A 12,472-nucleotide genomic window follows, 5' to 3' on the forward strand; every position below is an offset into this window, starting at 1 on the left:
TCCGGTGCAAAATACAAAGGGGTTTCATTCCATTCAGTTTGTTATCAACTCATGAAATGTGTTTGTGTGTTGGTGTGTGTTTGTCTGATTCTTACCTATTTTGGTTGCACTGTAAATGTTCTCTATGGGGAAAACCGAGCCGAGGCTGTAGAGAAGAACTTTAGCCAGCGCCGGTATGAGCTGCGTCGTGGTCACCAGCACGTTTACGCAGTTACTCCTTCGGGAAAGACACGTAGAACAGGATATTTGATCTGAACATATAGACTCAGACTGTTGGAAGGGATCCGTAAGTCTCATCCACGACAGAAGAGAAGGTGCAGTCTGTGGGAGTTTGAAATGAAGCAACACCTGGAGCTGATGATAGAGAGCGACTTGAGGGCGTGGGTGAGCCAGGAATCTGTCAGAGCTTCCACCTCTGCTCTGAGCTGCAGCCAGGCGTCTCTTTTAGCAGGACCGAGCAGACCTGAGGCATGGAAACAGTTCCAAGGGGTCAGAACCGTGTGGATGAACTGAATTCTCTTAAACTTGTTAGATTTAGTTTACTCACACTGCAGGGATGTCCAAAGTGTGGCCCCTAAACTGATTTTGTGTGGCTCCTGATTTCAGTTCAAGAATTATACTAATGTGTTTACAAATTTGTCCCCCCCCCAGCACAGTTGTTTGATGTAGATGGAGACTTTCTCTTTATTATTAGGGCAAATTTACCTCAAAGTAAAATCTTATAATAAACAATATTGGCAACAATACCAATTATTTGTCTTTAAATAACCAGACTCAGCTTTTTTCCAAATCTATCCAGTGATTTCTACTCAAGCAATCTGCTTTTAATTAATTTATTAAATTGTCTGAATACAGCAAGCATTTTCAACAAAACAGTGACTTAAATCCTGATTTTATTGATCAGAATTGACTTAAATTGGGTTATTTTTTCCCCCCAATTGAAACCTAGAAAATTGCAAAATTTATTTCAATAAGGGAAACTTGATACACTTTTAAAGTTCTGGATATAGATTAATTTATGCATCCATTTCCAGCAATGAATCTGGCTATTTTATCTGTTTAATTAAAGTATTTAATGCTTAGTTTATTGTTGAGCAGGTAAAGGGAAAATATTTTTGGCCCTGAAGTCCTTCTGACTTTATGATTTTGGCCCACGTCACAAAACATTTGGACACCCCTGATGTAGTGAGATAAGTGTTTTTTTTAATAACACTAATCTCACAATCCAACAATAACAATAATACTTCAATATTAAAAAAATCTCCCTCTTATCAGACTCCATTTATATCGGCTTACCCCCAACATTGTTTTTGTAAGTGCTATATAACTCCTTGACCCGTCGGTAGCGGAAGGCCAGCTTCCTCATCCAGTCGACCCCGCCTCGGACCCCCGTAGCCAGGCACAAGTTGGCGCTGGTCGCAGCTGCATGGAAGCCATCAGTTGCAAAACTGTAAGTACTGTCGATAATAATAATGATACGTTTTATTTGTAAAGTCTGCTCTGGCGGAACAAAAAAGATGAATTCATATTATTAGTCGTCACGAGAACAACAGCCAGGGATGCACTGAGCCTTTTTTAAAAGCTAAATAATCACCTCAAGTCCTGGCCGTTGTCGTCTGATGAGACGTCATCAATGTGGACCTGATCACATTCCTGCAGTCACAAAGAAAGACAATTCGTTAAAGGAAAACACATCACCTGCAGCTGTTTTCATCAAACTCTGCAAAAAAAAAAAAAAACATCGAGCTACCAGCACACCGAATTTTAGCTCATGGACTGTAAATCTGACTGAGTTGTCACCACTTATGAGTCGGCTAAGATTGATTAGCTGTGGCGGCCATCTTGAATCGGATTGACTCCAAATACTAAGGAGTTCAAGTTTTACATCCAAGAGAGTTTCACTAAAATCTTTCCAGTGGTTCATGAAATATTTTGCTGACAGACAATGTTGACGTTAACAGTTAAAGCTAAAGTTAAAGCTAAAGATGCAGTGTAATGTGTAGCATTCAGAGCATGTTTTGGGAATGAAATATAAAGTTAAATAAAATTAGCTAAAATACAGCCATTTTTGTGCTTGCTAAGGTTGCTTAACTGCGACAGTCATCTTGAATTTAATTGATCCAAGTAGTTAATAAGCATTTGTACAGTCAATAAATACTTTCTGGGAGTTCATGAGATATTTTGCAGACATCACCAACAGTAAAATAGAAAAAAAAACAACAACACACACACAGGCAAAATAAAAACTATGTTGTTAAAAATCTAAACACAGTGCTGTTGTGTTTTTGTGCCACTGGAGGGCAGTAGAAGCATTTCAGTCATCCTGGGAAGCTTTTATTCCCCTCTCACCTCCAGGTCGTTGAAAAATAAGTGCGTGTCGGCCAAGTTGAAGATCATCTCCTCCATCCTCAGGCCGAGCGTCACCGCCATGGGAGGGTCCTGAGACAACAGGAAGGTCACTGGAAATCTGCCTCGTCTCAAAACCTTAAACACACGTTCCCGATTCACACCTCCACCCCCTCCTTACTGGCCGAATGGTACATTCCAGTCATGACAGCAGACACTGACAGACAACTTGCACTTGCTCTGTCCCATCTGCATTCCTAATGTTTGCAGGGGGGTGGGGGTCGTCTCCTGGTGTGTGTGTTGCAGAGAGCTGAGTGCATTTGGTATGTGAATGGTTTGTGTGTGTGTGTGTGTGTGTGTTTTGGGAGAGCGCAGCCTGCCCTGCCAGCCTGAGGCTCAGCTGCAAAAACCATCGTCTGTGATAGGTCAGCGGGGGTCGAGCGCTTTGCCGCACGATTCGCTGACACCGTCAGACAACTAGAACAGAAAGAAATGAACCGGAAGGCGAGCGAAATTTGGTGAGGGACGAACCGAAGGAGAGAAACATTAAAAAAAAATGTCTTTCTTGTAAGAGTAAGAAAAACATCAGTTTGCATTAAAATGCATCCTCTTGTGTGTTTACAAATTTGAAATGTAAGGCCAAACAATCCTTAAAGAAACGCAAACTGCTGCCACTTTTACCCGATGCCACAAGACCTAGCGTGATTCTCAGAATACCTGCCGGGGATGACTCTCAGCTACTACCGCACCAAATTTCAATCTAGTGTCTGTAGAAACGACAGAGTTATTACCATTCTTGTGTTTTTTTAAGTTTGATCAGCTGTGACTGCCTTCTTGAATTAAGCTGACTCCAAAACTTAATCAGTTGTAGATGTACAACCAGTGATTACTTCCTGAGAGCTGCATTAAAATCCATCCAGTGGTTATTGAGATATTTTGCTAACAGACTGACAATTTTACAAACACAGGGACACTTACAAAATTTCCCTAATTTCACAGCGGCGAGTGATAATTAGGTTTTAAACAATCCAGGTGACACTTCTGTCTCATTTGTAGGAAGAGGACAACTTTCTACTGAAATCACACACAAAAAAAAATATCATAGTATTTAAATACGCAAAAACACTGATACCCAGTTCGTGACCAGTTTTATATTTTCCATGAGACTCATTTTGTTCATTGGCAACAAAAATATTTTATATTCCAGCATGCAGAGACAAAAACATGCCCTGGACTGCAACTCAAACCAAAAACGCACGTTGTGAAATAATTCTCGCTAATTGTTTCTCTACAGTAAACACAAGACAAACCAAGCTAACTCACTGACTGCGTGTTTCTGGCACACACACACACACACACACACACACACACACACACACACACACACACACACNCACACACACACACACACACACACACACACACACACACACACACAGAACAGTTTACCAAAGCTTTTCTTCTATCCAGTAAATCCAAACTGCCAAACGTTAAAATCCAAAAGCGTGGAGCAAAAAGCGAAGAACACCGGTGCCCACAAACCTCGTGTTTGTACCAAAGTCTAAGCTTTAAGGTTGTATGAACGTCTGGCTCTAAACTGCGTGTGTGCTTGTGTGTGTGTGTGCTATGCCAGCTTTTGTTCTTCTGCCAACCAGAACCAGAACATCAGAATGGATCACGGGTGAAAATCCCTACCCAGGCAGGCCGGTGGCCACAGGAAACGACATCACCCAAAAATCCAGATCAGAGCCAAGATCTATTAAAATTAAAAACGGAACTATAAACAGAGTACCTGCCTCGAGAGAAAGTTGGACCACCTGATAAGTTCAGAGAAAGCTGGAATAAACACCACTCCAATAAAGAAATTAGCGTATTCGGGTAATGATTAAACTAATGAAAGCACTGACAGTTACTAATAGCTACATTTAAAGCCTCGTTTTATAGACTGTGCAATCATAAATCGAGCGTAACGTTTCTGGAGTAGCTGATGTAATATAACGATCCACTGAGAGAAACAAAACTTGTGCACAGCGAGCGCTCTTTGTTTGTTGTTGATTTAAAGGAGGACTGAGGGGTTGATGAGGCGATTCAAGCATTTGTTAGGGCACTTCATTAATGTGCTACAATAATGACTGTACTGAATGTTTAGACAGGAAACGGTTTCTAATCAGAACAAATGTTTCGCTACATTTTTGTCTGAACTACAACCTTTTTTCCCATTTCTTTATTTTGGGGTGCTTGGGACGTGTATATCTTTCAAATACAAAAAGAAAAACATCTATATACTGTAGCCTCTTTCACAAAACAGTTACACTAAAAACCCCGCCCACTCAGGGGGGCATCGGAGGCGGGCTCACTTTACTTGCCTTTCTGCCCTCGTATTTTTTGAATGCTGGGAAGAGGACAGAACACGGATCAGTCCCATATCAGCCAAAGTGAAACAGGAAGTGACATCAAAGGAGAACCTTTTAAGAAAAGAATATTTTCTGATCTTTGTTTATTGAAACAATATTATTTGAACTTTGACTGATCTTCACCTCTCACTGATAAAGACTCAAAATAATCTAAAAAAAACCCCCCATCAGATTCTTCCTTACCGTCTGTGCTGTTAGTTATTGTAGCGATGCTCTATTTACACGCAGCTATCCCCCTTTGACATCACTTCCTGTTACTTCAAATGCAAATATCTCAACAGCTGTTCACAACTGAAACTTGATTTTTTTTACAATATGTTAATAATGTTATCTTAAATTTCTATTCTTGAATTTTAAGATTTTTCAGACAATTTTCAGTCCTAAGGAAATTCTCTTTGGAAAGGTCTGAACGATGGTGAGGGGTTCTACATACTCCAAATATGGTTAAAACTAAAAGTAAATAATGAAAAAACTGCACAGACAAATGAACTGCATGAATGGCATGTTTTAAAAGTTTATTTTTCTAAGTTTGTTAAACTACCACAAGCATTCATTTACCCACAAAACAGACCAAGTGACAGAAAATAGGTCAATGACAGCAATGACTGGAAGAGCTGTATAAATTGGACAATATGGATGTATTGGGAAATACTTGGGCTTAGATTTGTCGAGTAGAGCGCGCAGATAAAAACTCGGGTTAGACTGAAACGTTAAAACTTACTGGACTGGAAGAAGTTTGGTAAAAGCTGTGAGACTTCCTGCTTAACCCTCAATATTTAATCTTGTCAATGGCTTGTCCGATTCCAACATATTTGTTTACCTGCATGGACTACGGCCTAATTCACAACCATTTGCAAGCTTCCACATGTTTCTTTGGTGGATCCGGCTGAAATCTTTGTTTAATTTGAGTGCATACCTGAATTTCAGAACTGCATATCAGTTTATCTGGAAAACTACTGGAGTAAACCTTTTAAAACGGCACCGTTTGATAGATTAGATTAGAAATAAATATTCATTCTACTTGAATTAAAGGGCTTCTTGGATAAATGGAGGGATTGTGGTAAAGTTAGTTGTGGAAACAGAGTCATACCTTGCCATATTTCTGTGCATAGGAGCCTGTGAGCAGAGAGTGGAAGACAATGATGGTCTCATCCAGATCCCACACAAACACCCTCTGCAGAAAATAAAGAGAAATAAGTTGTGGTGCAGACAACGCCAAAAATTGTTTGTGGCACGATTTACCAAGAATGCAGAAACACGTTGGAATAAATGCACAGAAAGTCTGCGTGTATGGTCATCAAATGTTTTAATTTGAGCAACAACAGAGCAGAAGTCAATCAGAGAAGTCTGTCAAGTTGTGGCTGGCTCGTCAGCGCAGAGCAGCCGATAATATAACATCCTGTAACACGTTCACAACCAATCACAGTTCGCCAACTGTGAACCATCTAACCAATGACAGGGCTGTCAGCCCGGAAACACCTTACCAAAATAAAAGAGGTCTTGCATTGCTGAAGTTTTGAAGTCTACGGCAACAGATTAAAGCAGGCGAAACTAGTTGTCATAAGATATGAGTACCGGACAGCGTCAAGGTAAAACAGATATAAATAATTAGTCCATAACAAAGTCAAAAACAATTCCCCACTGTTCTGACATCTGCATTCATCGCTTTTCTTTTGTATATTGAAGCTACAGAGAGCAGGTTGAAAGAAAATCAGAAGGAATGTCCTAAACCCACTGAGATCGGAATCGATTATTTAGTCAGTACACTACGCTGTGTAAGAGCATGTTTTTCCCATTTTTTACCTCCAGGTCACTGTCCGGGGGAGGAGACGGGTTGTTTTTGCGGCTCCTGCCGCGAGACTTGGACCCCCCACTCCGGCAGGCTCTGTCGTCCAGCTCTTTGATGGGCGTGGAGGGGCTCTGCACTGTTTCAAAGTCCCCTGAGAGCGAATATAAACCACAAACGTGTTTTGAAACATTTCATATTTGGCAAAAAATCTGCCTGAGAGTGCACATGTAATCCAACTACATTCACTGCTTTGTAGAAAAAAAAAAAGAATATAATGATGTGGTCAGAGCTGATTCCACAGGTATTCTGTGTCCCCTTCAGGAAGAGCGATAACTCAGAAGTTTAACAGTAAGCAGACATATTGGCAAGGTTAATAATTCAAAGTAATTGACATGACAGATCATTTTAAACAAAAGCAGTGATGTTAATTTGACTGATTCATGATAATAAGGACATGTGAACATTCAGCAGGAGACAAAACTACTGAATAAATCACACAAGTTATGCAATCTGATGCAACAATACAATATTCTAAATGTCTGAGAAAGCAGACAAAAGACACAGACATTCCACACGAGCACACCCTCCCCTGTGCCATATGCTCCCACTGCTGCTCAGTAACTAGAACCAGACCGGGCTTCAGCTCTCATATTGTTACGTCTCAATCAGGGACTAAAAGGGAGCGGGTGCAGGAGTGACCCAAACAGCACGTGACTGAAGGAAATAAAAATACTGACTTGAACTGGATGAGTAATCGGTGAATGAGGAAGAAGCGAGAAAGGAAAAACGACAAATGATAAGTTACTCTAATCAGGCTTCCTGAATTACAGCCAAAATAAACCAAAGACAAACAAGAAAAATAAAACAAAAAACGTAGATTATAAATTCAGGTTTCTGGGCACAACATGAGTAGATTTCAGCTTCTCTTCGTTTGTCTCAGCCTTTTTCCTCTTCTTGACAAAAAAAATTCAAACTTGATTTATTAATCTCGGCCTGCTCTCCTAATTAGCATCTTTAATTTTACAATCTGAACTTACTTTCTTTGCGCAACGAGGAGGTGGGTAGGGTTTTACAGTTTCAGTAGCTGTTGTGTGTTGTTTTCACAAACCCCAATCCCGGTCCGTCTGTCTCTTTACGTAAATTTTGTAAACTTTTTGTTCATAAGCGGTGTGAGGGTTGCTGCAGTTATTTCATGATGTCAGAGGAAGATACATAAAAAAATATATTGTACCAGCTTGGAAAGTCAAGGTCAGTATATAACTTTTTATTTTTAAACTTCCCAAAACTTCATAAGCAGAGGGGGATCATTATATTAGTTTAAAATGGTCTCCTAACTTTTAATTGTTTATCGCAATAATTTTTGACAGTTTGACAGTTACCAAATCTGCCTTATTTTCCTAATGACAAAACAAGATTATAAAAGTGAAAAATGGGAATGCACTTTTATTTTGCACAAACCTGGGTGAAGTTCAGCAGCCTGTCCCGTCATGGCCGGGGTTGGATCCTGCAGCTGGTACGCTGCTGTGGAACCAGTGCCGTCCATGCTGTTGGAGGTCATATAAGTCCCGTATGTGGAGGCAGAGTAATACTGCGCATACTGGTTTTGGCCAAACGTTGTGTATGAGGGATATTCCTGGAGAAGACACAAACAAGCTGTGAGAACACAAGACGGCGGGGGAGAAGGCCATGCTTCATGTCTGTACTTTAGAGCATTGAAAGAATTAAAGGGGCAATATCATGTAAAATCAACTTTTTTGAATTTTATATCATGTTATAATGTTATACTCTCATAAAAAACATGCCCAAAGCCTTGCTTTGACTCATTCATGCATGTTTGAGAAATCCTGCAGCATTTTTAGGAAGCCATGCTGAGGAGCAAAACGACAGGTGGGGACCAGAAACGCCTTTTGGGACCAGAAATGCCCCTGGGACGTGTCTTTAAGCCGAACTTCCTCATGGCAGAGCACACCCCCTCCTCCCCTCCCCGCACACCCTGCCCATGACTCCTGCAGGCTCTCGGTGGAAGTGAAAGTGAAACTTAACTGTCTGCTGAGCTCTAAACTAGTTCTCACTCAGTGAAGCTCTTTTCAGATTCAAAATACCTTTGAGGAAATGTATTTTCAGATGCCAAGTAAACTGCATCATAGCGCACGCTCTGTCATGTGCGCAGCTGACGGCGGACCCCCCCCGCGGGTACGACTTGTACGGATTTTTAGCAAAATTTACGGATTTTTGAGGCTTTTTATACAGTTTAACATCCGAAGAGGTTGATAAGGATGGCAGAAGGAGGTTCTTAAAGAGACAGAGGCCAATTTCAAGGCGTTTAGAAGAGGAAGTGATGAGAAGAGAAGTTTATTTTCTACTTAAACAAATAAACAGCATTTTAATAACAGCTAAAGGTGACATACATACTTATTATGGTACAGTATTTAAATATATGCCTGAGAAACATAATATTGGCCCTTTAAAGGCTTATTCTGATGGCTTTTACAAGAGTCAGAAGACATTAATGCTTTTTTATGACTCAGCTCTCTAAACATATTACTTCATTTCTGAAAGATTTTAAAAGCTGGAGCAAACCACATTCATGAACAGTTGGTGTAGGGGGAAAAAAGAGCTGCATTTAAGCTTCCCCTTTCTGTCAGTCACAGTTCCATCATATTAGTCTGTAACTTGTTTTTTTTTTATTCAGTAAAACCTTCTCAAACTCATGATCATGATTAATTCTTACCCAACCATTAACATAAACTCAACCCCCCGAAATCACTATAAGCTTAGAAGTGGATATATGATGCTAATTAGCTTTTTGTCCCCATAACACAAGCAGTCCCAGGAGTGTAACAAACCCTTCACATACCAAACACACACATCATAATCCCCTTTATCTCCCCACGAAGGCCAAACCTTGACTTTCTTCATATAAACAGCCACATCTATCAGACAGAAATTGAAATCCCCTTTCTAAGTATTTTCCACCACAACACGATCCATCACAAGGACTTGGATAAATATTCAAAACACTCTTTCACCATGACAAAAAGTTTCTTTTGCATTTTTTTCATGCTCAAGGTCCTAGTGTTATAGGGTTTTATGTTTTTTGTTGTTCTGAAAAGAGGAAGTTGCCTGGCAATGTTGCACTAATTGTTCTGAAATACTCTTGCACCTTAAAGAAAATCAATAGTGCTGAGCAAAGACTAAAATATTTAATCACGATTAACCTCAAGATATTTTATTAGATTGATCGCGATTAATCTCATTACTATGCACAGAAATAAATGATGACTCAAAGATGTTTAGAGCATTATTAAGGGATTGTTTTATATAGAGAAGGTTCAATTCATTTTCAAAAACTTTAAAGCAAAGCAAGCCTGGCTTAATTTCATTTGTCTATTTTTCCCCCACAGTAGGCAATTAGTATCAACTGTGTTTTGAACTTAAGAGATATTTTGAATTCTTCTGGTAAGACAGTTTAGCGTTGCACGGCTTACAGATAACTTTATTTCTGTACAGCCCATCGTCAGGAAAAGTTTTAAAATAAAAAACGCTCATGGAAAAGTTTGGTGCCTTCCACCATAAGGCTGCGAGGGATCAGACAGGTTTACCTGTACTTTATAGGTCAACAATAAAACTTTGGGGAAGCAACAAGTCCAGAAGGGAAACTCAGACATCCCATTCCCCAGTGACAAACTCCAGCTCCTCCAGGACGATCCCAGTGTGTTCCCAGGCCATAGAGGACATGTAATCCCTAGAGTCTCTTTCCATTGGGACATGCCTGGAAAACCTCCAGGAGGTATTCTAATCAGATGTTTGAACCACCTCAGCTGACTCCTTTGGATACAGAGGAACAGCAGCTACACTCCAAGTTCCCCCAAACGACCCCCGAGTCCGGCTAACCTACGAAGAAAGGCCCATTTCATCTGCTTGTATATGACATCTTGTTCTTTTGGTCATGACTTCATGACCAGGTGGTGGTTGGAACATGGACCAGTAAAATCAATAGTTTCGCCTTCAGCTTAGCTCCTTTTCCCATCACCACAGACCGGAACAACGCTCTCATTACTGTGGACGAGGCCCCAATACCCGAACGCCTCCACTTGGATCCTCTCTTAATTCTTTAAGTGAATGCTTGAGGTTTAAAGCGATGCAAACACGGTTCCAGTACCTGCTGTGTGGCAGTGTAGTTGGCAGGGTTGGACACAGAGTTGTTGGTGGCGTAGAGGCCTGAGGAAGCAGTGAAACTAGAACCTTTAAAGAGAAGAAAACAGAAACAAACAATAAGTAAGTGTAAATCATATCACAGTAAAACATTTTAAGAGTTGAAAAGGACGATAAAAAACAGTCTATTTGGGTTTAATGACCTGGCATTTGGTAGGGGGAGTAGGCAGTCTGTCCAGGCTGAGGTGTGGTGAAACCGGAGCTGTAGCTGAGCCCGGTCTGTAGTGGAGACTGACTCTGAGTTAAGCTGTTCTCTGTCTTAATCCCTGGAAGCATCACACCCAGGTCTATGTCAAAAAGAACAAGAACTTTTGAGCTACAACAACAAAAATCCATAATGCGTTTTGCTGAAATATACACAAAATTTGACATAATTGGTTTTGAAATAAAGCAGCTGTGTCTCTTTTGGGGTGTGCTTATCGATACCGTAGTTGGACAGTCCGTAGGGCTGCCCTGTCTGTGAGTAGGCTGTATACATGGTGGACTGCTGCATGCTGCTGAACTGAGGCTGGCCAGCATACGTCGTCATGGGTAGTGCTGCCGGCGTGGAGAGGATGTGCGGGTAGGGCCTTGAGAATTACAGAGACGAGGTTTAGTGCCTGAAACTTTAAAATATACAGAGAAGATGATATCAGGAATGCTTCTTCGAAAGCGAACTTACTTTGACGGGTAGAGGGGAGGAGAGTACTGGTGAGCTGAACGAGGACTGTACCCGCTGCTGGTGATGACTAAAAACAAAGCAATAATCCGAAAAAAGAAATATTATAGATGGCGGTTTTTTTGTTTGTTTGTTTTGTTTTGTTTCACGTTACATTTATTAAACCATTCCTGAATGAAACAGGTCAAGGCCTCTGGGTTTGTTGTTAAAATGCCATTCCAGTAAACATAATCTGGAGTATTTCAAATGGAGGGAAGCCAAGTTCTATCTGCAGAGAGTCCATGAAACCCCTTAGAGCGGGCCTCACGAATGCCTTTTTGTGGTCATTGAGATGTCAGAGCTCAGTACCGACACACATCCTGCTGCTTTTAAACCCTCTCTCAAATGGTTTTGCGTATCAGTGCCTTTCCCCAGTATGAAGAAAGAGTAACAAATAAGAAAAACATAAAAATGTCTCATCTCTCTGCCAGCTGAGAAATTTGATGTGCTTTACCTGAGCCTGCATACGTCTCCAATGATGCGTCGCCTGTCGTGGTGACGGTTTCACTGTTGTTCAAAGGCTCGGTTTTCACTTCAAGTAAAACGGTAAACATCAGCGTTAGAGTATGACATCAACGTCTCTTCATCACAGAAACACAGTGAGGAAATTTCTCCAGATATAGAGCAGAAAAACTACCATGCAGTTCCAAAATTGTGAGCAGGGTTCCCATTTCAGTTGTGACTGAACTCCATAATCATAATTAAAGATATTAAGTGTATATTAGTTTTAAATAACCACAGCCAGACTGGAGTAAAACTATGACCTAAAGGTTCTAAGCTTGAAAATACCAAGGAGTAAAAAAAAAATGTAAAAAATAACAGGAAATTTGATGATTTAGTTTAAAAAACACACTCATGCACAACGAACCTCAGGCAAATTTCCCTTGATATTTACAGACTTCCTCTGAAAATGTGTAAAATTTGATACTCTGAAAAAATTGGGACCTTGCGAATGCCGTACGTAAGAAAAACCACACACACACACACACACACACACACACACACACACAC

General features: G+C 40.6%; 1 protein-coding gene across 9 annotated transcripts in view; it reads right to left on the reverse strand.

Moving 5' to 3' along the window:
• The window catches only part of eya4 (EYA transcriptional coactivator and phosphatase 4), a 57,026-nt gene that overhangs the window by 3,713 nt on the left and 40,841 nt on the right, over positions 1-12,472 (reverse strand). For all 9 annotated transcript variants that reach the window (XR_001311042.1, XM_014018885.1, XM_014018890.1 and 6 more), the window contains 13 exons: positions 11,916-11,993; positions 11,426-11,492; positions 11,191-11,333; positions 10,908-11,051; positions 10,712-10,794; positions 8,008-8,182; positions 6,564-6,700; positions 5,851-5,934; positions 2,350-2,439; positions 1,595-1,653; positions 1,297-1,457; positions 349-463; positions 96-217 (listed from right to left, as the gene is read on the reverse strand). Coding sequence is in view for 8 of the 9 variants with exons in the window: in XM_014018885.1 (XP_013874339.1) it covers positions 96-217; positions 349-463; positions 1,297-1,457; positions 1,595-1,653; positions 2,350-2,439; positions 5,851-5,934; positions 6,564-6,700; positions 8,008-8,182; positions 10,712-10,794; positions 10,908-11,051; positions 11,191-11,333; positions 11,426-11,492; positions 11,916-11,993 (1,458 nt within the window). In the remaining variant the exon portion in view is untranslated. The remainder of the gene's footprint in view (positions 1-95; positions 218-348; positions 464-1,296; positions 1,458-1,594; positions 1,654-2,349; positions 2,440-5,850; positions 5,935-6,563; positions 6,701-8,007; positions 8,183-10,711; positions 10,795-10,907; positions 11,052-11,190; positions 11,334-11,425; positions 11,493-11,915; positions 11,994-12,472) is intronic.

This window comes from Austrofundulus limnaeus, unplaced genomic scaffold, assembly GCF_001266775.1.
Source record: "Austrofundulus limnaeus strain Quisiro unplaced genomic scaffold, Austrofundulus_limnaeus-1.0 Scaffold205, whole genome shotgun sequence".
Taxonomy (NCBI): Eukaryota; Metazoa; Chordata; class Actinopteri; order Cyprinodontiformes; family Rivulidae; genus Austrofundulus; species Austrofundulus limnaeus.